At 33.1% G+C, this 27,754-nt stretch overlaps 2 protein-coding genes across 2 annotated transcripts in view; both read left to right on the top strand.

Moving 5' to 3' along the window:
* The window catches only part of LOC132741095 (epidermal growth factor receptor-like), a 40,853-nt gene extending 40,066 nt beyond the window's left edge, over positions 1-787 (top strand). The window contains exons 8-9 of the mRNA XM_060729188.1: positions 187-294; positions 606-787. Of these exons, the coding sequence (XP_060585171.1) occupies positions 187-294; positions 606-772 (275 nt within the window). The 3' untranslated portion in view covers positions 773-787. The remainder of the gene's footprint in view (positions 1-186; positions 295-605) is intronic.
* Positions 788-2,401: 1,614 nt separating this feature from the next.
* The window catches only part of LOC132741102 (receptor tyrosine-protein kinase erbB-3-like), an 82,742-nt gene continuing 57,389 nt past the window's right edge, over positions 2,402-27,754 (top strand). Inside the window, exons 1-8 of the mRNA XM_060729197.1 lie at positions 2,402-2,436; positions 2,853-3,002; positions 11,699-11,898; positions 18,297-18,505; positions 19,509-19,666; positions 20,722-20,864; positions 26,218-26,288; positions 26,615-26,869. Of these exons, the coding sequence (XP_060585180.1) occupies positions 2,402-2,436; positions 2,853-3,002; positions 11,699-11,898; positions 18,297-18,505; positions 19,509-19,666; positions 20,722-20,864; positions 26,218-26,288; positions 26,615-26,869 (1,221 nt within the window). The remainder of the gene's footprint in view (positions 2,437-2,852; positions 3,003-11,698; positions 11,899-18,296; positions 18,506-19,508; positions 19,667-20,721; positions 20,865-26,217; positions 26,289-26,614; positions 26,870-27,754) is intronic.

The following is a 27,754-nucleotide window of genomic DNA, read 5'->3' on the forward strand; positions in this document are numbered from 1 at the left end:
TTATGCTGCTGGTATTTGGCAAAAGTCCCCTCACTGCAACTAATATTATTTCCCATTAAATTTGGCAAAAACTTTTCTTTCAAATAAAAGGAAAAGCAAATTCCAGTTGCAACATTCAGTACTCAAGAAGTTATTTTTAGCCATTTTTAAAAAGGAAATGTTTAAAGAAATTTGGTGTATTTATAGATTATTTGGTGAAGGATGGGGATGGCTGTGTGATCAAATGCCCTGAAGGAAAATATGCGAACAAATCAACCAATGTCTGCGAGGATTGTGAGGGGCCGTGTCCAAAAAGTATGTAGACATAGATGATATGTTTCTTGCATGATACTGTTTAATAACCTATAGGCAATACAATGTAGTCTTGGAATTAATAAGTCCCCATAGAATTTGGAGATGATATGAAATATTATTTATAATACATGTAATGAGTGTTTTGGAAAAAAAAAATTAATTCTTTTGAATTATATATGTTTGATTTTAACGGGCTTTTCATTGTTAGTGTAACACTTCAAATAAAATGCATTGCGATTATTAATTGCCATGAATTTTGTATAGAATTTTTTTTTATAGAATAATGACATTATTTGTTTGAATATTTTCAGTATGTGAAGGAGTGCCAGAATCCGGGTTTCTACACAGTAAGAACATAGAAAACTTCAGGGGCTGCACAGTGGTTGAAGGAAACTTAAAGATTCTAAAAGTTTCTTTTATTGGGTATGCAAAACAAACGTATTATTTATTACTATATGCTTTTACGGTTATAAAATGACTTGAAACAACGAGATAAAAGTATGGATTTTGTGTGACAAATGATAACTTTGTATTTAACATGAGAAAAGAATAACTTTTTGGTGAAAATATTTGCCCATCAAGACAAGGTGATTTCAATATCTAGGTTACACTAGGATCATCAAGACATAGGGGTTTTAGGTCAAGTCACATTGGGATGGAGGCAGGGGGCGTCCGTGGCCAAGTGGTTAAGGTCGTTGAATTCAAACCACTTGCCCCTCACCACTGTGAGTTCAAATTATGACAAGGACTTTGAATTGCAGTCTCGAGATTATGCACATTTTTTTTCTTCCATTGTAGAAAAATTCTGGTTGCTATGGCAACAAATATACTGAATTTCAAGATTTCTGATTCTAGTTTTTAGCTTTTTCACTATAACATCTTTATTTCTTAAGGTATTTACTTCAAACTTTAAATATTAGTTTCTGATCATCAACCACATCATATGTGACAAGGTTTACAGCTCTAGCACAAAAATTATCAGACTTACCTCCCTTGAACTTAGATTTTCATGAAAAAAGCTGGTTTTTTCAATAGCTTCTTTATATCTTAATGTATCTGTTTCAAACTTCATATGTATGTTTCTTTTTCTAACTCAACTATACTTTAGCAAGACTATTTTCAGAATTATGCCCCCCCCCTGAACTTTTTCGAGAGTATTTTTAACTCCAACTTCTTTATTCCTTATAGGATTTACTTCAAATTCCCACATCATAATAATATGACAAGGTTTATAAATGTAGAATCCATATTTTCAGAATAATCTCCTCCTTAAACTTTTGAGTATTCCATAATCATTGTTTAATTTTCTTATTTCTTCATGGATTGACTTATTTACTTTTTTATATATATTTTTTTAATGGTATATTTGAAAATTGTTATTGTGTCCCCACTTTAGGGGAGGGGGGCATTTAGTTTTACCCTTATCCATCCGTCCGTCCTTCCGTCCGTCCGTTCTCTTTTGTGTCGCACATAACTCAAAAAGTATTTGACATAGAATCATGAAACTAAACAGGAATGTTTATCAGCATGTGCAGTTGTGCACCACCTAAGTATTTTCGTGTGGATTATTCCCGTATTTTTAGAGTTATTGCCATTGACTAAGTAAAAATTTGCAATTTTCAACTTGTGTCGCACATAACTCAAAAAGTGTTTGACCTAGAGTCATGAAACTTAACAGGAATGTTGTTCAGCATGTGTTGTTGTTTACCTGGGTATTTATTTTTAATTGGTATCATCATGTATGACAATGTTCATAAATATAGCATCTTTATTTCAAGAGTTATTTCCTCTGTTATATTAAGGTAACAGGAATGTTTAAAAAAAATTACTTTAGAGTCTTCTTCAGTCTGTTTATCTGTTCATAAAAATGTTTCCTGAGATCCCTTTTTAAGATTTTTTCCAACTTTACTTAAAATAGAGAAAAGTTTAAACATTTGTTATAAATTGACCCTTTTGATTATCTTTTGTATAAACATAATTTTCTTACTTGGCAGGGAAACTTAACACATTTCTATGATATAGACAAACTTAGCACTCAAAAGATTTAAGTACATTCATGTCGTTCATTCATTCAATGGTATAATTGAATGGCCAATCGTCAATCAGAATGTTGCTGGGGCTCTTACCGATAGGGGACTTATGGTTTGCTTGCAATACTATAATAATTGCTTGTTTTACTAACACTTCTTCACCTTCAGGATAGTCAGCAAAATAAATGTATCGCTGGTAGTTAGTTGATTGCTAAAAACATATGTTCACATTTTACGAAAAGTTTAGTTTTGATTTTCTTGAATTTAAGGGATCCGCATCAAGGTACACAAAACTTTAGTTTTGGTTTTCTTATATTTAAGGGATCCGATCAAGGTACACAACAATTTAGTTATGATTTTCTTATATTTAAGGGATCAGCATCAAGGTACACAAATGTAAAGATTTGATTTTTTATATTTAAGGGATTCGAATCAAGGAACGCAAAAGTTAGGATTGGATTTTCTTGTATTTAAGGGATCAGAATCAAGGTACACAAATGTAAAGATTTTATTTTCTTGTATTTTAAGCCATCCAACTATAGAAGGGATAAAGGTTGAAGATCTACAAATACTGAAGGACATTAAGGAGATTACAGGCTTCCTGTATATATATGGGGCCCCAGTTAAAGATCTTTCCTTTCTTTCAGGCCTTGAGACAATCTATGGACGTAAACACTCGTAAGTATTGGATGTCCATTATAATGTTTTAAGTTATTTTATTTCTTCAGTTAATATTAGGTGTTTTTTTTACTTTGCACATTTAGTTTGTTGAAAAGATTTTTTGCATGAAGGAAGGAAGGATAAGGGTCAGTCTGAGTTAAAGCTCGCATGTTCTGTTATACAGAACAAATTGAAATGATCATATAATTTATCAGTTTATCTTACATATACATTATAAGAGGGTTGCCATGTTTTGTAATTTGATTCTTATTTAACTTGCATGTAGAATTAAAAAAAGAAAACTCATGTTTAAAATCAGTATCTTCAAGCATAATCTAAGACATTATTACTTTAATTAATTAGTCATTATGAATAATATATGATTTCTTTTGTAATTAATAGGTAAATAACACATCATAAAAATGTACATAACACTTAATTAAGATTGGCCTACAATTGATAGAATAGATGTAAAATTGTCCAACTATTGATATAATAGATGTAAAATAGTCCTACTATTGATAGAATGGCTGTAAAATTGTCCAACTATTGATATAATAGATGTAAAATTATCCACCTATTGATAGAATAGATGTAAAATTGTCCAAATATTGATAGAATAGATGTAAAATTGTCCTACCATTGATAGAATAGATGTAAAATTGTCCTACTGTTGATAGAATAGATGTTAAATTGTCCAACTATTGATAGAATAGATGTAAAATTGTCCAATTATTGATAGAATAGATGTACAATTGTCCTACCATTGATAGAATAGATGTAAAATTGTCCTACCATTGATAGAATATATGTAAAATTGTCCTACTGTTGATAGAATAGATGTAAAATTGTCCAACTATTGATAGAATAGATGGAAAATTGTCCAATTATTGATAGAATAGATGTAAAATTGTCCTACCATTGATAGAATAGATGTAAAATTGTCCTACCATTGATAGAATAGATGTAAAATTGTCCAACTATTGATAGAATAGATGTAAAATTGTCCAACTATTGATAGAATAGATGTAAAATTGTCCTACTATTGATAGAATAGATGTAAAATTGTCCTACTATTGATAGAATAGATGTAAAATTGTCCAACTATTGATAGAATAGATGTAAAATTGTCCTACTATTGATAGAATAGATGTAAAATTGTCCAACTATTGATAGAATAGATGTAAAATTGTCCAACTATTGATAGAATGGATGTAAAATTGTGGAACTATTGGTAGAATAGTTTTAAAATTGTCCAATTATTGGTAAAATAGATGTAAAATTGTCCAACTATTGATAGAATGGATGTAAAATTGTCCTACTATTGATATAATAGATGTAAAATTGTCCTACTATTGATAGAATAGATGGAAAATTGTCCAATTTTTGATAGAATAGATGAAAAATTGTCCTACTATTGATAGAATAGATGTAAAATTGTCCTACTGTTGATAGAATAGATGTAAAATTGTTCAACTATTGATAAAATAGATGTAAAATTGTCCTATATTTATCGAATAGATGTAAAATTGTCCAATTATTGATAGAATAGATGTAAAATTGTCCTACTATTGATAGAATAGATGTAAAATTGTCCTACTGTTGATAGAATAGATGTAGAATTATACTACTATTGATAAAAGAGTATTGTCCAACTATTGATAGAATGGATCTAAAATTGTCCTTCTGTTGATATAATAGATGTTAAATTTAATTACATCAGTAATTAGACTGGGGCAAATCTGAGGACAAATAAGCTGTACGTTATTTAGAAATCATAGCTAGAATCTGATTGGATGATAATCATACAGATGATCGATGAAAATTGACCAATCGTAAAGCGACATTAATTATTGGTTTCAAAATCTTATATCTAAGCATTTAATTATGTAATTTGGTGTAATCAAATGCAATGGCAGTTTTCAATAGATTAAAATATGATAAAAAAACCCAACTATTATCAACCCACTGATAAGCTACAATGTACTATCAACAGGTACTTAGAAAAACTCAAGTAAGGCTTGTATTTAAAATTAAAGCAAAAATTGCTTTTGCCAGATCATTTTTTCATTTTATCTTGGATTACGAAAAATGTCCTTTAAAAAATGCACCAGATTGTTTTGTAGAAAATAAAGAAGTTTTGTTGTAGATTCACCGATTTAAGCTGCCCATGCTTGTTTTATGGTGTTATAATAGGATTTGTTACTATATTACTGTATAAGGCAAGCCTTAAAATTATTTTTGTTCCCCTCCCGCGACCCATGCTAGTTTGGATAGGGTAGGGTAGGGTAGGGTAGGGTAGGTAGATATATATAAAGATGTGATTCTAATTGACTATCTGATTCCATGTTTAGTAAAAAAAACATTTTTTTTTTTGCTAGGCAATAATTTTCTTTTGTGTAGCTGTGATATTTGTGGGAAGACAGCGGAAGGGAAACAAACAATATTTTATTTTAGACCTTATGGGAGTGCTGTTTGATATAGTTCCATACACCATGGTTCTCACAAGTCGTTGCTTACAATTGTATATCTTATTGAGAAATTCTGAAAAATGTATATTGCTTTGGTACATGTATACGTATAGAACTTGGTATTTTATGTTATAGACAGTTTGAAATAATTATACTCTATTTTCAAGAAAAAAAATCATATTAGAATACGATTTGTTATGTTTATAAACCATTATTAGACATAAAATGTTCAGGGATGGCATACTTGTATTACAAGATAGAAAAGTTGTAGTGTAAGGAGCTTAGTCTAAGGTCTCTATAGCAACCAATGCTTCATCAACTTTGCCACTAATTCAACATAAAGAGTAATCATAGCAAAACTGGAAAGAAAAAAAATGCTCATTAAAATATATCATTATTTATTTAAGTATATTTTTATACACCTGAGATTCTCTGTGTGTGTGTGTGTGTGTGTGCGTGCGTGCGTGCGTGCGTTGGTGCGTGCGTGTGTGTGTGTATGTTTATTTGAAGCAACGTGTTGAAAATGTGTTCAACACTGGCAGGTGACATCCAGGCAGTTTCCAGTTTTCTCCTGAGCAGATCTACTACATGAGTCAATTAAGATATTGTATAGCACAAATAATCAGCTTTGAGAAGTGGTTTGTTGTATGCAGAATTCAGGTCCCTGTGGCCAAGGTTAAGGTCACACAAAGTCATAGAGATCTAAAAAAATTATGTGTGTGAACAAATGAGCAGTCAAGAGCAAAACTTTTATGTGCATAGAGGAATTTCAGTATAACCTGGCACTAATGTTCACCATTGTGAGGCGCAGTCAAAGTGCAGATAAAGAGATGAAGATGTACATAAGGATCAAGGTCACACATAAAGGTCAAAGTTTGGATAAAATAAATGATGATGGGAATAAGGATCATTTAGTCATCATTTACGAAGGAATTGTAAATCAAATGGTCATTATTATGACTATAGCTGTGATATATGTAATTTCTGACAAAGGTCAGGGTCACGAAAGGTGATGAAATATCCAGATTTGTCTGAGGAATATCTCCTTCATGCATGGAAGGATTTTTATAATACTTAATTCTCAGTTTATTAAGTGATTAAGAAATTGTTTTGGTATTGAGGTTAAATTGTTCACAGGAACACCTAATGCCAAGCATAAGTAGTGTGTGTTTATTATAGGAGAATTATTGAATGTTTCAAGCATGCATCATTATTTCCCTTCAGTTAATTGTTAAAAAATATGCGTGAACATCTATGTCTAACACCACATATTTTTCAGCATACACTTAATTTAATTTCATCATTTTCTGACTGTGAAATAATATCTTTCGTTTTTTTATCAATTCAGCTTAGCATATTACCAGTTCACCAGTAGGACTTTAGGTTTGCCCTTCGTCCATCTGCTTGTGCACTTGTCTGTCCCTCATGAAATTTGTTTTGACCATTTTCTCAGCAACACACTGACTGAGATTCAACTTATAGACATCAGAAGAAGCTTCGATACCAAGAGGAGTTGTAAATAAAAGCAGATGGTTTCAGTCCAGTGATTTTTGATTAAGTTATGCCCCTTTATTTGAAGATTTCTGATAAAGTTATGCCCCTTTATTTGAAGCTTTCTGATAAAGTGATGCCCCTTTATTTGAAAATGTCTGCCTTTAGATGCCCTTTAATTCGCATCACAAATCGTAAGCTATTTGAAAAAAATTGTTGAAATTCATCACAGTTCACAGTGGTAAAATTTCTTTGTTCAATTCAAAATGTTTATATATAGTTTTTATATATCAGATGTGTGCAAAAGTCATGACTCGGTTGCTTTTTGAATGTATCTATGAACTGCTCTTTCGCTTTCCCGCTTTATTTATCAGTAAGACATATTCTCCCTATTATTTGTGCTAACTGTCGACAGTTATTATCAGTATCATTAGGATTGATATGGCTCTTTCCAGTATGGCAATATGCTTGTTTTATTTTTCTTGATTATAATTTTCTTTTTTTTCTTCTTTTTTCAGATTTCGTACTGAATAAAAATGATATTTTCAATGTATGAATCCAACAAATTATTATTTCTTGCTATTAACTTAAAGTGGATCTCTTTTGAAAGATTTAAATTGTCTGGGAAAAAACATTGTTTAACCCTTTACCACATATATACGCGAAACAACGCACTTTCGACACCCCCCCCCCTTTTTTAGGCCTCAAATAGTGAAAAAATGTCCTATTTTGGCCCCAAACACATGTTTTCGTTTGAGAAATGTTGCTCCAAAAATTGAGCACTTTTTCGGCGCCGCCCCCCATCCAAAAGATACATCAGGGGGTTGCCAGAAGGGTGATGTGCCCCCTTCTGTTAGGGGGGTTTGAAGGGGGGGCGGAGTCCCCCTCATCGCCAAAAAAAATTTGGACTTGTGAGAGGCTAAAAATGACCCCAGGTCGATCATAATGTAACGTGTAACCAACGCTTAAAAGCCTTTGACTCTATCTCAATCCCTTGAGAAGTTGCAGCACTTTGAAATGAATTTTGATGGAAAAAATCGAGGCAAAAAAGTGATTTTTGGCAATTTTGAGATGTCCCCTCGTTGCCATGGTAACAGGAAATTTAAGACTGAGCATGTCGTTGCAAAGGCAATGGTCCAGTCAACATTTATGCCAAGTTTGATTAGTATTGAAGCATTTTTCATAGTTTCATAGCAGTTTGAACTTGTAACAGGAGGCTTTTCAGTGAAAACGGCCATTTTTCACAATATGCTCATGGGGGAAAGGGTTAAGAAATCAGAACCAATTTTTTAATTAGTTATAGTAATAATTGATATTAAGATTGAATAATTGTCATGTATTTATAACAATCTAAGTATATGTTGTATAGGCATTCACTTTTTAACACCAGTCATAACTTTGAATAAATTTTATTTTTGAAAAAAAGGTATACATATATATTATTTTGATTTTGAAATAACCTTAACTTTTTCATTACCAAGTTTTAGGTGGGAATGTTAGCGCAGTAAGAGTGACTAAATATATGACAATACAGATCACCAGGTCAATGAAATTCTGCCACATGCTTTTGAGAGTGACCAGGCATATTAGAATTCATAAAATAAGATATACCGTACCATGTTTTTGAATGCTTTTTTATAGTCTTCGTCCGTTCGTCCGTCTTTCCGTCCGACATTTTTGTCCGGAACATATCTCAAAAAGTATTTGAGGTATCAACTTGAAACTTCATAGGTAGATATATCTCATTAAGGAGGAGTGCAATGCACAAGAATGATAACTATAGCCTGCATTATTTATGAGTTATTGCCCTTTGTCATTTTTCATACTTAATTTTTCACATGAGTGGAGTATAACTCAAAAAGTCTTTGAGATGTCAACATGAAACGTAATAGGTGGATAGATCTTATTGAGGGGGAATGCTGTGCGCAAGAATGATAACTCTTCCCTATATAATTTTGAGTTATTGCCCTTTGTTCTTTTTCATACTATTTTGTCCGGAGCTTATTTCAAAAAGAGTTAGAGGTATCATCTTGAGACTCCATAGGTGGATAGATCTCATTGAAGAGGGGTGCAACGCACAAAAATAATTTTTCAGTTATTGTCCTTTGTTATTTTTAATGCTTAATGTTTGTCCAGAGTATAACTGTAAAAGCCTTTATGATATCAACATGAAACTTCATCGGTGGATAGATCTCACTCAGGAGGTGAGAAGTGCATAGGAAGGATAACTCTACCCTTCATCATTTTTGAGTCATTGCCCTTTGTAATTTTTCATACTTAATTCTTTCCTGAGTGGAGCATAACTAAAAAAATATTTGAGATGGAAACATGAAACTTCATAGGTGGATAGATCTTATATAGGAGGAATGCTGTTCACAAGAATGATAACTCTCCATTTAAAATTGTTGAGTTATTGCCCTTTTTTATTTTTCAATTTTTCATACTTTTTGTTCGAAGCTTATCTCAAAAAGTATTACAGGTTTCAATTTTAAACTTCATAGGTGGATTGATCTCATTGAGGAGGAGTAAAGCGCACAAGAATGATAACTCTACCGTGCATAATTTTTCAATTCTTGCCCTTTGTTATTTTTCATGCTTATTTTTGTCCAGATAGTAACTCATTAAGTATTTACTATATAAAGGGTTCACTTGAAACTCAAAATATAATTTAGTCTCTGTCCGTCCGTTTGTCCTCTGCCGTCCTTCCGTCTGACATTTTTGTCTGGAGCATGTCTCAAAAAGCATTTTAGGTATCAGCTCTAAATCCATAGGTGGATAGATCGTATTGAGGAGGGGTGCAGTGCACAAGAATAATATCTCTACCCTGCATATTTGTTCAGTTATTGCCGTATGTAAGTTTTTAAACTTAATTTTTGTCCAGATCATAGCTCAAAAAGCCATTTAGATATCAATATGAAAATTCATAGGTGGAAATATCTCACTCAGGAGGTGTGCAGTGCACAAGAGTGATAACTATTCCCTTCATAATTTTTGAGTTATTGCCCTTTGTTATTTTTCATACGTATATTTTTCATCTGAGTGGAGTATAACTCAAAAAGAGTTTGAGATGTCAAAAACATGAAACATTATATGTGGATTTATTTTCTTGAGGAGGAATGCTGTGCGCAAGAATGATAACTCTACCCTTTATGATTTTTGAGTTGTAGCGCTTTGTTATTCTTCATACTTTTTGTCCGGAGCTTATCTCAAAAGTGTCAGAGGTATCATATTGAAACTTCATAGGTGGATAGATATCAATGAGGAGTGCAGCACACAAGCATGATAACGTACCCTGCATTATTTTTCAGTTATTGTCCTTTGTTATTTTCAGCCATCAGTATTCACTTAGGTTTCAAACCTGTAATCACTTCAGCCATCAGTTTTCATTACCAAAAGATCTCTTAAAATCGAATTATTCTGCTCTACTACAAATACATTCTTCCAATGAGCAAACACATTTGGCGGGGGATGGCCATGTTGACATGGCTCTTGTTGTTTTGTTGTTGTTTTTTTTTTTATTTTTACAAATTCATAAATTTATAATTATTAATTTGATACATTTTTGATATCCTACAATAATTCATTGCATATTGTCACCCCTACGTGCAGTAATGGGTTAAGTCTAAATTTTAAAGTAACCAGTTATTGCACAAAGGTGATGATATATTCCTTTGTATATATCGCAGAAAACAAAGAAGAAAAAAGAAGATACAAATAACATTTTGTTGTTGTACTTTTTATGTTCATGTATATTACAGAAAATAAATAATATGAAAGATGATTTTATTAAAAAACAAACCATATCACATTGGGTGGTATTTGTTGCAGACGTAATCCTCCAAAGTTGCGACTGGTACTTTTTTTATATTTTTCTTAATTTTTTTTTATCACGATTTTGCTGTTATGTTTTTGTTTTTTTCTCTCTCTATTTTATTATAGGACGGGGATATCTTTTAATGTTTTAAAAATGGATATAGAATACCTGGGCTTAACCTCGCTAAAACGTATCACCAATGGAGGGGTGCTGATCGCCCTCAACCCTCGCTTGTGTTATTTAGATAGCCTTGACATGAACAGCATTTTCCACAGCCCGCTTCAAAAATTCACAAGCAAGTTGAATAGGAACAAATCTGAATGTGGTAAGTTTGGGAGAAAAGCGTAACCATGACAACTGGTTCTTTTTCCTTCTATGTTATTTCTTTTATCTCTATGCAGGTTTGAGATGGTCATATTTATCATGCCCAGCTACATTAGTATACAAGTAAACAGATTAGGACTGTTTTTGATAAAATGAACAGGGGAAAATACAACCAATACCAAATCAATAGTATATTAAAAATGAAGAGTAGTTTTTTTGTTGTTGTTGTTGTTTTGTTTTTTGTTGTTTTTTTTTTTTTTTTTTTTTTTTTGGGGGGGGGGGGGGGGGGGCAAAACACGTTTGCTTGTTTATGTAGGTGGTGGGCTGGAAGTACTGACGATCTTGCACCTCATGTAAGGTCAGAAATTTTCTTGGCAAAAAAATGTTGATAAAAATATACTTTTTTAAAACCGAAATATGTTCTTTTGAACCAACAGGAAGACCATAAATTGCGGAATTGCTGAAAAGAAGACAGAGAGTAAGTCTTGTAGTATTGGCTGTATTTTGCCTATGAAAATGATGCCTGATCTTATAAGACAAAAAAATCATATGGTTTTTTTTATAACATAAATCTATAAATACATGTATTTTTCAAATTTTCTCTCCTACTCTAGGTTCGGATCAGGAATTACGTTATCTACTTTGCACGTGGAATGGCTGGGGCTCACGTCTTTGAAAAAGGTTTGGAACGGGGACGTAAGGATCGTCTTGAACAGCCATCTCTGTTATATTGAGGACTTAGATTTAAGCCCTATTTTAGCATTCCCCTACCAGAAGTTTATTCTCGCACACAATAAGGGGAAAGCCGAGTGTGGTAAATATAAGACAGCAATAGGTGCCGGGCACAAATGTTTTAACGCCTTTCTGATTTTTTAATGTGCAGACAATGAAGCTTCTTTACTTCTTTGTCTTGTTTGATGTCTATATATAAACATGTTTGATAAGCTTTGATCGAAAAACGAATTTTGATCAAAATTTGGAATTTGGATTTTTAAATAAAAATGGAATGAACAAATTATTGTTTTTGTATTGTTTAGATTGGTATATAGATGTCAATCAACGCAGGCACATCAAGGAGTCAGCATTGTACTTGTATATTTTTAATTTGTTTTTCGTTATCTCTTATTTTAATATTTTATTTATTTACTTTACATGTAAGGTGAAAAGCAGTGGTCTGACAAATATCTGTCTAACTGCTTTGTGGCTTTTTACATGTTTTATCATTCATTTCATTATTCCTCAGTTGTTCTGGACTTTCTTTGTATTATCCGAACCCACTTACCCTTCACCCTTCTCCCATTGTCCATTTTAGTGAAAAATGATATTTTCATCTTCATTCTTAGTATTATCAACATTCTTTTGTACCTTTTAGATGATTCATTACAACTCCCTGTTTAGTAGCACCCATTTAGACATATTTGATATTCGTTTTGCTTTTTTTAACAGCAGGCGAGGTCATCTGAAAGGTCATTGTCTTTTATTTAAAGCAGAGGTCACCTATAGCTTTAATGCTTAAAAATACAGACATTTAGTATTCTGGCTAGAAACCATAGCCCCGTTTCTTTTTTGTTTCTAACAAGAATAATAGAAACAATACCTCCTCCTTTTATTTGGTATTTTAACATTTTCCTCTTTCTAAACCACTGTTAGGTACGTGAAACGGTGAAGATTTTCCGATTTACAATGCTTCCATCCAATATGGAGGAAAGTAAACAACCAAAAGGTACGTGTCATTTTATTTTCTATGTATTTAGACAGATCCGTTTTATATTGTAAAAGAAGAATAGTTGCATGTAACGTAAATATAAATTCACTAAATTGCACAGATGATTTTATACATTTACTTAATAAACAAGAGTATTCACTTAAATATAAGTGTCTCTTGTACCTAGATTGACTAAAAAATTTACCACTTCTCTCGGTTCAAATTTCATATATATTTATTTACAAAAGTCTTTTTGTAAAAAAAATCATATATATGATATGTAATATACATTGAGAACTTATTGATCTTATAGTGAATTTATTAATATTCTATGTAAAACGGATTTGTCTTAATACATAGAAAACAAGAAAAGCATTTATGCAAAGCATCAAAGGGCGTCCTAGTAAGAAATGCAGCAAGTGAAGATATGATGACAAGATATTCTTATAAACTTTTCAATGGTTAATTGGTTTTTACCAGAATTGTATATCACTTATGAATGAGCGGACGAAAGACATTGTTCATTATGAATTTTGGTAGGCATGCTAGAGATTAGAATATAACTTGTTTTTTTCCACAGGAACTTGAAATTTTTCAATATTAACGATAATATCCAAAATATACAGGTCAATGATATTCAAAATATACTTTCCATATGGTATTATAAGTTTATTCAAACTATATAGGGGGTATTTTTGGATATTATCATTAATATTGGTAATTTGATAGAATTTCAAGTTCATGTGGTATTTTCTTTGGAACATACAAAATAGTAGTCAAAATCAATAGTTCTTTTACATTTTTGAAATAATAAAATACATATATAATATTATATTATAATTGTTATTTTTTATGGTCATAAATGTAATATCGTGATTATTAATAGCAACGGATATATACAATCATTTTTAATCCATTTGTGTAAGGCATGATCAACACCACACTTGTGTGTTGTCCCTTATTATGTTATCGCTATTAGCGAAGACCCCTCTTAAGGTATCTGTTCACACTTAGTAACAATATGACACTGGTTATATTACCATGTTGAGCTTAATTGTTTTATTATACAATACTTATAATATTTTTTAATATTTTTTTACATATTTTATGAATATTGTTTTCTTTTTTTCTTTTTTTTTGTGTTTCATGTGCTTTTTTAATACTGAATTTTTACGTTTACTACTTTTTTAATTAAATTGTAGAATTCAATTGTCATATTGGCCGACGATTATAAGTCAAAAATTAACTGGAAAAAGTCAGTAAATTATGGTTAATCTATCAATATATTATATTGTTTATTCTTAAACCATGTACATTGTATTTTCCTTGATCATTTTTTAAATTATCAAATTGAATAATTCATAAAATTTAATTTGTAACAAAAATATTTCCTTAGCATCTTTACTAAACACGAATAACAAATAAAAATAAAATGTTTCATAGTTGATGGTGTCATATTACACTATAAAAATGTACCTTTTTTACTCAATTATTGTACATATTTATTGTTTTTATCTCATATCAATAAAATAAAACATGCTATTGTTGTTGGTGGGTTTTTTTCGAATTGTATGTTTATGTATAATAATAATAATCAATTTTTAGAGTTGACCTGTGTTTATTAATTATTGTAACCGACCTAAGTGACAAGCATTCATTTTGGAAAAAGAACTTATTTATTTATCTGTAACGATATAAAACATCTACTCCAAAACCGGGAGAGACCGGACAATAAACGTGTGGTACTATTCGCCGGTCTCTAGTAAATCCCGGTCAAAATAGACCGGGAGAGACCTGGAATAACCGAAAGGACACCGGCAAATAGTACATCCCTCTATAAATAGATTTTCGGACTAGGTCATCATTCTATTTACAACTTACGGATACATGTACAACAATAACAAACCATAATAACCCACTGTGTACTACAAAATGATTAATAAAAAAACCCCGAAGATCGCGATTAATTGACGTAAAAGATTATTTCATTTGAATATGTTTGCATTGCGAAATTCCCCAGTTGCTATTCATTGTTCGCGACATTTATATTTGATAAACAAAAAAAATCATACCAATCGGAAGATCAGCTTTTATGACCGACGAAAAGGCCCGAGAAGTTGCTGTCGCCCTTTCACAAAATCTGATTTCATTCCATAAGGGGCGTCGCGCTTCGGCGCGGACGCCAATAAAATGCACTACCTTTTAGTTGTTTACCTTCCTCCATATTGAATGGAAGCACCGTATCACGGAAAATCTGCACCGTTTCACGTACCCGACAGTGTAAACGATCAGTTCTTGTATTGAAGAGGTCATATTCTAGTCTATTGTGACCAGTTGTGTTTACTCTTCTTTTGAAGTTTTATCATTTCAACTTTTGTGTATCACCCATCTTCATCTTTTTCCCTTTGTGTTCATCATTACCATTCATGAATATCATTAACACTCTTGTTACTCATTATTATTACTTGTGTAAATTATTTTTAACACTTTTGTTAATCATTACCACTTACAATAGTCATTACCACTTGTGATCATCAAATTATGATTACCAATTGTGTTAGCCATTGTCATTACCATTTGTGTTAATCATTACCACTAGTGTTAATCCATTAACCCTTGTGGTCCCCCTTGTGGCTGAGGGATTGTCTTCTAAGGGTTGAGGCATTGGAATAGCTGTCACTGTTTATCCCTGCGTGGTTGTTAGAGGCGACTAAATGGGTTCGAATTACTGGAGTCTATGCTACTCTTAGTTTCAGCAGGTAAGGTGGTTTTGACCCCTGGGGTTGCTTTTAATTTGCGATACCCAAGGTTAGCCAAAATCATCTTATTACGGTGCCATATATAACCTTAATTGTGTTGATGTGTCGTAAAACCAAACAAAACAAGTGCCAACTTTTGTTTACCATTACCCCTTGTTTTGTTCATAACCATTGTGTTATCATTTATGTTAATCATTACCACTTGTGTTCTCAATTATTGTTAATCAATACCACTTGTGTTATCATTTATGTTAATCATTACCACTTGTGTTCACCAATTATTTTTACCTTTACCATTTGTGTTTATCTAATGGTCAGTTTTTATGCTTTGTCTGCTTGGCTTTGTTTTTATGTCCTTTAGTATGCTTTGCTATGTGTTATGTCAATGTGCTGTCTCAATGTTGTTATATCCTTTTGTATTCATATACATTTGTACTTGTCAACATTTCTAACATGTCAGTTCTTTCCATGTCTTAATGCTCCCGAAGGGTGGCATATTAAAATCAAACCGTCCGTCCGTACAAACCTGTCCTTGTGTGACTTGTAGAACAATGGATAACTGTAAATTCTCTTTGATCCTATTCATTCCGATTTTACTTGTGTGTCTTTTTTAAGCCTTGTGTGACTAAAAGTGGCTAAAATGATCAAAGGAAAAGTCACATAAGTACCATTTCGTAAGTACGGCCGTCCGTCCGTACAAACCAGAGCTACATTATGGGGTTTGGTCTATTGTTCTCATAACAATAGATGTCTTTGATGTCATTCATTCCGTTTCTCTTGTGGGGTTATTTTCTGCATTGTGGGGTTTAAAAGAACAAAAGAAATAACAAAAGAAAACCCCATAATGTAGCTCTGGTAAGAACCGTCCGTCCGTCCCGCTTTATACATATAGACAGTGGTGGTCGTGTCCACTCTGAAACTCGAGTATACATGGAAGGATTGTAATTTTTCTTTCACATATGAAATAACCATAGATGCCTGGTGTGTCGCGAACAAGACTCGGGTTTCTTCAACTAAGGTCAAGGTCACTTTGGAAGTTCAATCTTTGTCATTTTTATATTATATAAATAAAGATGGTGAGGGTCGCGTCCGCTCTGAAACTTCAGTGTGAATAAAAGGATTTAAACTTTTCTTTCATACAGGAAATAACCTAGATGTATGGTGTGTCGCGAACAAGACTCGGGTTTCTACCACTAAGGTCAAGGTCATTGTGGGGGTTCAAACTTTGTCATTTTTTATATTATATAAATATAGATGGTGGTGGTCGTGTCCGCTCTACAACTTCAGTATGAAAAAGGATTTTAATTTTTTTTCATATATGAAATATTCATAGGTCTCGAGTGTCTACGACTAAGGTCAAGGTCACTATGGGGGTTCAAACTTTTTCAATATTTATGTTATATACATATAAATGGTGGTTGTTGTGTCAGCTCTGTACTTTTCATATACATGAAAGTTTCAATTTTTATTTAAAGATAAAAAGTCACCATAGATGGACAATATGTAGTGAACAAGACCCAGGTTTCTTTGTCTAACTTAAAGGTCACTGCTGGGGTTCGAACTTTGTCAATTTTTACCACCACACTTAACATGTAATAGGTGGTTTATAACTAGAATCCCTCGGGGGCATTTGTCACGTTCTGTGACAGCTCTTGTTTATATCTTATTTTTTGGGAAAATATTACCCAGAATAAGATGTTTCATAATATGCTATCATTGTATTTAAGGCATTTCATAAAAGGCTGTCATTGTGTTTCATTTACTTTAATATAAGTCATTATAGCATACCATATCATCTTTGCCATCGTCTAGGCATTATTGTCTGATCATTTATACAAACATAAAGTTGTTCTTTGTAATCAAAGTCATTCTCAGAACAAACATAATCATCATTGTCAGAACATACATTATCATAATTATAGTTATTGTCAGAACATACATTATCATCATTGTCAGAACATACATTATCATCATAGTCATTGTCAGAATATGCTTCATAATGTAAGAACATACGTTGTCATCATAGTCATTGTCAGAACATATATTGTCATCATAGTCATTGTCAGAACATACATTGTCATTTTTGTCAGAACATAAATTGTTTTCATTGTCAGAACATACATTGTCATCATAGTCATTGTCAGAACATACAATGTCATTGTCAGAACATACATTGTCATCATTGTCAGAACATACATTGTCATCATTGTCAGAACATACATTGCGATTGTCAGAACACACATTGTGATTGTCAGAATATAAAACTTGCCATCATATTCAGAACAAACACAGAACACTGCTTTATCTAGATTCAATGCAATTGAAAAAAATTACAACCTAGGTTGCACTTCTATGATTTGAATAATTAGAAGGTTTTCATAATTTTGATGTCTTTTTTACCTTCAAAATTTATTTTTCTATCTCGAAAGTCTGATTTGGTTTTGCTAAACACAATCTTCAGGTTTTTGTTACACAATTGTTTTGAGCTATTGTATTGTATATGAAACATAAAAAATCTGTATATGATTGGTCTGAAAGGATATTAATCTAAAGACATTTTGTCTGTTTTCATAAAAACGATTTTTCATGAAAAATAGTTATAGATTGCTGCAATATCAAAATTGATAGCTACTATGCAAACATACAGACAGTGAGCTTAATATTTCATTTTATTACATTTTTCTAATTGTATAAAATATTTGATGAATTATTTTCTCTCTTTTAATTAGATAATGCTCATGATTTTAGATGCCCAGGGTCTTAAATGTCATTCTGAGTGCTCGGCTCATGGATGCTGGGGTCCGGGACCAGACAAATGCCTAAAGTGTAAAGCAGCCAACATGGCAGTAAATAATACATGTTTGGCAACCTGTGATGATGTACCTATGGTTTATCAGGCAGAAAATAACGCATGTAAGCAATGTCATATCCAGTGTGCAGGTGGTTGCTCTGGTCCGGTAAGTTTGTTGCCAGCACATTTTAATTCAAAGCTTCATGATGAATGTTGAATAATTGAAATATGACATTGACCTTTGATTGATGTCAAATATTATTGAAAGTTCAATTGTCACAACTTTGTCATTAATTTACAGATTTGGTAAATACAAAACAATACATTTGTAATGACAAAACCGACTTGTTCAAATATGGCCTTGACCTTTAAATAACATTGATCATCAAATTATTATGCATCCCTTTCGAAGAAATGGGGGTATTTATAGACCAAACTGTTTACGATCAATTACTTAGGATCGCCTGGGCCAAGGAACTTAGTATGGAGATTGGTCATGACTAGTAGATGAACCCTTTTGATTTTAATGGTCATATATAAAAACTGTTTCTGACCAATAACTCAACAACCCATGAGATCTTGGACCTCAAACTTAGCAGGTGCATTGGTCTTGCCAAGTGAATGATTGTCATTATGGTCAAAGGTCAAAGTCACACTGACCTTTTATATCAAAACATTTTTCGATCAATAACTTGTCAACCCATGTGCCCTCGCCTCAAACTTCAAAAGTGCATTGGTTTTAGCCAGTAGAGGACCCCTATTGAGTTTTGGGTAAAGGAGTCAAAGGCGAGGGCCATATTCACTTGTATGTATGTTTGAATGGTTTCTGACCAATAACTGGACAACTCATTGGCTATTGGGCGTCCAACTTCACAGGTGCTTATAGATGAAACTTTTAATTTTGGAAGGAGGCCAAAATGTCAAGGTCATATTCACCTTGTATGTCAAAATGGGTCCAATAGAAAATAAGAAAAGGTCGTGCATTTCTTCATACACTGCGATGGCTGTTGTTGTTTAAATACTGTAGTTATATTGTAGAGCTGTTTAACGTCTTTTAAAATATTTTCCTCATATCTTTTCACAGACATTTTAGTATAGAACTAAGTCACAAAGTGTGAACTAATAGTAATGGTAGTTAAATTCTCCATAAAGTTATGTTGTTGTTTCAGGGTCCCGACCAATGCTTTGACTGTAAGAAAGTAAAAGTTCTTGGGCAGAACAAAACATTTGAATGTATGACAGAGTGTCCAATGACTGTAGGACAATTATACTTATACCCTGGCGAGAACGGGATATGTCGTCAGTGTGATACATCGTGTGACAAGGGGTAATCATCGTTTTTATCTTGTTGCTTTTATTTAATAGAAGTATCAAAAGTCACAAGAATCGTTCTTTGTTAAGATTGAGACTAAATGAATTATCGGTGGACCACAATAAATACCGTCTTCAGTATATAGCAGACAAGGTGCTTGAATAATTAAATGCTAAAAGCTCTTTAACACCGCAAAACGTCCGTACCGCAAAATGTACGTATATGGACGTGATGTGGCGCATATCGTCCATATTTTGACGTACATTTTGCGGCAAAAAGGCATGGTCCTGCCGCATAACGTCCATATTTTAAAGTTTATATGATTTTCGTTAATTTTGAACAGTTATTATCTGGTGTTATTGTGTGTTAATTTTAGCTCACCCGAGTATGCGCCTGTCTGCCACTCTAGTATCCACATACCGGCCAAATTCCAGAGTTATCGGGCCTTCCAATTTTTACAATACCCCAAATTATTTAATTTTTTTTTAAACCAAATTTTTGCCCAAAATTTTCCAACCCTTTCCCATTTCTTTTTTTTTTAAATCTTGACAAAATTTTTTTAAAAAAATTTAAACCTTATATTGAACCTTTAAAAATCTCAACAAAGGTTAGATAAAAGGGCCAAAATTTCTAAAAAAAAACCAACAAAAAAAAAGAAATTTTTTCCCCCCTTTTTTGGTTTAGGGGCTTTTGCCGGTTTCTTTTTCCATTCTTAAAAAAGTTAATTTTTTACAAAAATTTTTATTTTTTAAAAAAAAAGACCAAAAAAGGTCCCTTAATTCAAGGTTTCAAATTTTATAAAAAGGCCCCCTTTTAAAACCCCGGAACGTTGAAATATGTCAAGAGTTGTTTGCCTTTGAATAATGAAAATAAAGACATATTTTAAAGTCAAATTATTGAATTGTGATAAAACTGCCATTTCTTTGTTATCAATGATCAGATGTCGTTCATACATTTATGATAGGACGGACATTTTGAATAGTTCAACTATAATATTAACTTTGAAATGACCTTGACCTCAATGTCACTTTTGAATTTTGCTTAAATTACCATATCTTTGTCATTTACAGATATTTGGATATTGATGCCCATTTCAGACGTATAAAACTGATATCAGTTACTCAGATTCTGACCATGCACATGAAATGTACTTGCTTTTTATGTGTAATATTCAATGCTATCTACCCTTGTCATGTGGAGCCTTCAAACACAGGTGGGCGATATAAGGCCACCATGACCTTTTTGCTTTGTTCAATTATAAACTTACATTGTTCAATTGTAAAATTACATTATGGCATTCAAACAAAACGCTTACATAACGATATTTTAAAATATGCTTTAGTTTTCAGTAGAACACATTGAACTTCTTTTTCATCATTTCCTATGAAGAAGAATGTTTGTTATAAAATACTCTATTACACATTATCTATGTAACTTATAGGCGAAATGTTTTGTTCTTCAGGCGATAGAATAATACGGTTTTAGTAAAGGGACGGACTTTCCGACTAACCTATAAATTAAATCATTTTTCAAAGTTATATATATGACAATTTCAAACTTGCATTTACTAGATTTGTAGTTCAAAATATTTGAGCCGCGTCAAGCAGAAATGCGCACTATCGTCATTTTTCCACATATTGATGATGTTCAAAAAATTACAATCTCATCTTTGAGAAAATGTATTGAAAGTTACAGGGTTAGTTACAGACCCGATACGGGGATACACGGTTCTGTAGGAAACCATAACGGGACTCAACCCACAGAACCGTATATTACGGTATCTAACCCTTTAACGATTATATCACGCCAAAAACCTTCCTCATCGTAATTTAGCATAACCAGGGAGACCATACCACGTGACAATATGTTAATACAGCAAGTAACAAGAAATATCTTTAAAAAAGATAAATGGCGTTGATAGAAAAAATGTTCATGTATAAGAAAGAAAGAAATATAGAGCGGCAAAGCGGACGCAGTTTAGTAATTATATTTTACCTGTTATATCTGTTGCCAAACCATCACTGCCTTCTTAGCATGGCCTATGGATTAAGCGATCGAGTTGTGGAAACCCCACAACTTCATTGAAAGTGTCTGTCCAAAAATGTTGAAGCTGTGTAACACCGCAAATATGACTACGCTGTCAAAAGCCCCCATCCATCCCCCGTAAAAATGAACGGTAGAACCAAACCTCCATAGTCAACAAGAACACAAAAAGGCATTCCCACTTCTTGATGCAAATATATGAAAAGCTATTGTCAAAAGCAAAGCTTAATTTTTAATATTTTTGTCATTCACTCAGTCCAATCACCGGAACGTTCGTCCGTATAGCCGTCCTATTCTGTATGTCTATAAGATTACATTTATTTCAATGTCATTGTTTTTATATCTCTGCTGCTGCTGCTGCTGCTGCTAAGCTGCTGCTGCTGCTGCTGCTAAGCTGCTGCTGCTGCTGCTGCTGCTGCTGCTGCTGCTGCTGCTGCTGCTGCTGCTGCTGCTGCTGCTGCTGCTGCTGCTGCTGCTGCTGCTGCTGCTGCTGCTGCTGCTGCTGCTGCTGCTGCTGCTGCTGCTGCTGCTGCTGCTGCTGCTGCTGCTGCTGCTGCTGCTGCTGCTGCTGCTGCTGCTGCTGCTGCTGCTGCTGCTGCTGCTGCTGCTGCTGCTGCTGCTGCTGCTGCTGCTGCTGCTGCTGCTGCTGCTGCTGCTGCTGCTGCTGCTGCTGCTGCTGCTGCTGCTGCTGCTGCTGCTGCTGCTGCTGCTGCTGCTGCTGCTGCTGCTGCTGCTGCTGCTGCTGCTGCTGCTGCTGCTTGGTTCCATTCCATAAAAAATCTATTCGGAAAACATCCTCAGCTTAAGCATATTTCTTTTTTTTTTAAAAAAATCAGAATTGTATAGGATCACAAAAATATTGCACTTTAATGTTTATTTCGTCATATCTTTGCCTGAAACATTATGAAAGTGACAGAACCAATAAAAGTAACGTTTATAATGAATATATTTTAATACAGAAAATATGGACGATATGCGACACAAAGACACACCCTCGCCTCAAAACGTACCAAGTACGATTATGCACCGCAAAACGTCCACATGTGTACGATATGCGCCAAGAAACGCCCACACGCGTACGTTTTGCGGCACGGACGTTTTGTGGTGTTATATAGCTCACCTTTTAACTTTAAAAATTCAAATTCGTCTATTCACACCGATTTATAAATGATAAATAATAATAAAAATAAAAAAATATAAGAATCAGGAAAAAAAGCCAATATTTTTCTACTTTGTGATTATGATTTCTGCAAGCATTGAAATGTTCTGTTTCAAAACTGTCAATCGCAACTTTTCGGCCCGTACGCTAAGAAACTAAATGTAAACAAATAGTAATTTAATGCGTGGAGAAACTGACAAGTTTATATATCCAATTATCAAATAAAAGTCCGCCTAAAATAAGTAAATTCATAGATATTAAAGTAAACAGTACATTATTTATATACTTACTATTATGGTAGTAGAAACTGAAAGTACAAAAATGCCAACCAGGTGACATTCAGTCAGATTTGTTTATAAAATGGTTTTCAGACATATTATTTTCAATCAATTAATTGCACCGAAACAAACTTTTTTTTACTTTGCATGTCAAATATGTACATTTGTTTAACATTAGCAACGATTACACTCCCTGTAACATCTAAAACCATGTGGTAGAACTACTTTCATTTGAGGTTATCATGAATGATAGCCGAGGATGTTCCGATTGCAAAACAGTAGTTAATAAAGTCAGATAGATATGATGCGGTTTAAGTTACTATAATAAGCTGACTAAGTGGAAATGCCCCTGCTTGTTATCAGTTTTCATACTTTAATTGGAGTATATATCCTACGTTGTGTTTTGAATTCGTGTAGTTAATCATGTAGCTTGTCAATCCAAATTCTGAATGATTTTCGATTACTTGAACTATTCTCGTGTCAGTTTCCTTATTGTCTGATGCTGAACTTTACACTTAAGGGTTTCCTAAACTTTACACAAGGGTTTTCTTAACTTTCCACTAGGGTTTCCTGAACTTTACACTTAAGGGTTTTCTGAACTTTACACTAGGGTTTCCTGAATTTTACACTAGGGTTTCCTGAACTTTACACTAGGGTTTCATGAATTTTACACTAGGGTTTCCTGAACTTTACACTAGTGTTTCCTGGACTTAACACTAGGGTTTCCTGAACTTAACACTTAGGTTTCTTGGGCTTTACACAAGGGTTTCCTAAACTTTACACATTGGTTTCCTGAACTTTACACTTGGGTACCTTGAACTTTACACTTGGGTTTCCTAAACTTTACACTTGGGTTTCCTGAACTTTACACTAGGGTTTCCTGAACTTTACACTAGGGTTTCCTGAACTTTACACTAGGGTTTCCTGAACTTTACACTAGGGTTTCCTGAACTTTACACTAGGGTTTCCTGAACTTTACACTAGAGTTTCCTGAATTTTACACTAGGGTTTCCTGAACTTTACACTAGGGTTTCCTGAACTTTACACTAGGGTTTCCTGAACTTTACACTAGTGTTTCCTGAACTTAACACTAGGGTTTCCTGAACTTTACAGTTGGGTTTCTTGAGCTTTACACAAGGGTTTCTTAAATTTTACACATGGGTTTTCTGAACTTTACACTTGGGTAACTTGAACTTTACACTTGGATTTCTTCGATTTTACACTAGGTTTTCCTGAACTTTACACTTGGGTTTTCTGAAACCTTTACACGAGGGTTTTTCTGAATATTACACTTTGGTTTCAGGCTTGAAAAATTTTACCACAAAGGGTTTCCTGAACTTTACATTTTCTTTAAGGGTTTCCTTTGAAAAACTTTTACAGTTGGAGTAATTTTAATTGGGTATTATTTAAGCACTTTAATTTAAACCCAAAACAAAAAAATTTGATAAAAATAATTTATATTTCTTTTTATTTAGATTTACTTGGAACCTTCGTTCAGCTGTTTAAAACTATGAGGATGACAATACATTTCCCCGGTTTGTTGGCTGGGTGAATAAAACCTGGAGAATCAAAACACCTGTTCGTTGTCTTTAACCCTTTTTAGATCAAGAAATTTTGGTCTTCGAGAGGATTACCTACGAAAAAACCCAAATCAACCAGATCTGATGTTTGGGACCATCCCAACTTAATAAAAAAAAAAGGGTAGTATGGTATTAATTTATAGCGATTTAAACCCAAAAATGTTCCAAATTTTCTCGCGCTTTCCCTTTTTAAATTTTCCAGAACGAAAAAAACTTAAAAAAATTAGTCTTTAATTTGAATCTGAAAAAACTTGGGGTTTAAATAAAAATAAAATTTGGGGGTTTTCTCCAAATTTTTAAAAATTTGTTTTTGGTTTTAAAATTTAATTTTGTTTTTCCTGGCAAATTAAAGTAAAATAAATTTTAAAACTAAGGGTTTACTTTATTTGGTTTTCCCAAAGTTTTTAAAAAGTTATTGTGAAGAAAAGGGTTTTAAGCTTAATTGAAACACTTTGGCCCGGAATCCATTCTTGTAAATTCAAAAAACCTTTTGTTTTCCAAAGGGAAATAAGGGGTAAAGTTCGCTTAAAAAAAACAAAGGGTTGGCCCCGGGGGGGGTTTAAAAAAGGCCGAGAAGTCCTTTAATTTCCAGTTTGACTGCGGGCAACCGCCCCCATTTTAAAAAAAATTTTTTTAAAAATTTTCCCGCCCATATTAAAACTCTAAGTTATTTAAGTTGGCCAAATTTCCCATTATAATGTTAAACCCCTAGGTTGTAAGTTGGGCGCTTTAAAAAATTATATAAAGTAATTTTGTATTTTTTTAGTGTAACAAAAAACCCCCGGTAAAGGTCCTTTTCATTTGAAAGTTTATTTTAAAACTTTAAATTTCCCTAAGATTTAAATTAAAGTTATTTTTGTAAAGAAAAATTACAAAGAAGTTTTGGTAACCCTCTTGGTTTTTTTTATAGTAAAAGAAAAATACATGTTTGGGGTATTTTTAATATTTTTAATTTTGACACGGAAATTATTTGGGGGGTTTTGGCGATTTATCATTTTTGTAAAAGGAAACCCAAAAAAATTAAAACCTTTTGATTTTCTTGTCTTACCCTGGACCCCTAAGGGTTTGGGGAAATATTAATTTAAAAAATTTAAAAAAGGAAAAAAAGTATTAAGGGAACTTTAAAATTAAAAACCCTTTTTGTAGAACCAAATTTTTTCCAATTTGCATTTGTTTTTTTAGAAATACATAAATTTTTTAATTTTTATTTTTTATTCAAAGTAAATTCCCGGTCAGGCAAATTGGGTTTTTTTTTTTTAAATTTAAAATTTAACCCATAAAACAAAGGGAACCAAAAATGTTATCATGTTATAGAAATGATATGAAATAAATAGGGTAGGAAATGTGTAACTGGCTATTTTGCTCACTCTATATGGTGAAGGTACCAGGTTCGAGTCATGGATAGACCATGTGACACCTGACACTAAGCATTGACCATGATTGTTTACAACTATTCTGCTAGGCCATTCGCTCTTTATACCTATTAGAAATTTGAGAACCTTTTAGATGATCTGAAAGATGATGATGCCCACATGATGGTCAACCCACGCTTTAAAGATATCTTTGATAGACAGAAAGTAACAAAATGTTGGCATAATAAATGGGAACTGTTGCCATATAGAATTCTTTTCATCTAAGCTCTATTATAGTTTTTTATCAACCAGTAGGAAAAATGATTTAAATCTAGGTAGAGAAACGGCTTTATCAAAGATTGTATTGGAAACTGATTGTTATTTTGATGGTGTTATCATATAATGTTGCTCATTTGAGAGTTCAGATGTGCAGCAATTTAATAGAAATGGCCCTAACGACATTCATGCTCCTCTGTTAACTATATTTTATGAATGTTCCAATATTAACATTGTTTTTGTTTGATCATGATTAAAATTCCATCAATTTTCAGGTATGTCAACCATGTTACCATCTTTGTTTGGAATGTAATGGACCAGGGAATGCAAATTGTCCTTTATGCAGATATTACAAGTACACCAACATATATTCGATTTGTTTAAAGGAATGTCCTGTTGATACATATCCATACCAGAATCAATGTCTTCATTGCAATGATCAATGTTTGGATGGTTGCCGTGGTACCCAATCACAAGATTGTTATAACTGTCTCAATTTCAAGGTCTTTGTTGATGAGGATATGCATAAGGTAAGTGTTCAGACATATTAGACTCAGCATTGTTGACTTACATTATATGCTGACGAGACTCAAAACTATATGCTGACAAAACCCAGCACTATATCCTGACCACATTCAACAATGTATCCTGGCCAGACTCAACACTGAATCCTGTCCAGACACTGCACTTTATCTTGACCAGACTCTACACTATATCTAGACCAGACACAACACTATATCCTGAACAGACTCAACACTGTATGCTGACTACACCTAACATTATATCCCTACCAGACACAACAATATATCCTGACCAGACACAACAATATATTCTGACCAAACTCAACTCTATATCCTTTCTAGACTCAACACTGTATATTTGACCAGACTCAACTCTAGATTCTGACCTGAGACCCACCACTATATCATGACCACACCCTCACTACATCCCTACCAGACCTGACACTATATCTTTACCAAACTCACTTTAAATGCTGACAGGACTGAACACTATATGTTACGACCAGACTTGACACTGTATGCTGACCAGGCACTATACTATATCCTGACCAGACCAAACACTATATCCCAGACCAGACTTGACACTGTTTGCTGACTAGACTCAAACCTTTATCCTAACCAGATTCAACACTATATTCTATCCAGACTCAACACTATATCTCGACAAGACTCAACACTTTATCCCTACCAGACCTAACACTATATCATCACCAGACTCAACATTACTATGCATATGCTGACAGGACTCAACACTATGTCACATTAGACCTGGCACTATACCCTGACTAGGCACTGCACTTTATCCTAACCAGACTCTACACTATATCTTGACCAGACACAACACTATATCCGGACCAGACACAACGCTGTATGCTAATCAGACACTAGACTATA

Source organism: Ruditapes philippinarum, unplaced genomic scaffold (assembly GCF_026571515.1).
Source record: "Ruditapes philippinarum isolate M1 unplaced genomic scaffold, ASM2657151v2 ctg2_1_1_1_1, whole genome shotgun sequence".
NCBI lineage: Eukaryota > Metazoa > Mollusca > Bivalvia > Venerida > Veneridae > Ruditapes > Ruditapes philippinarum.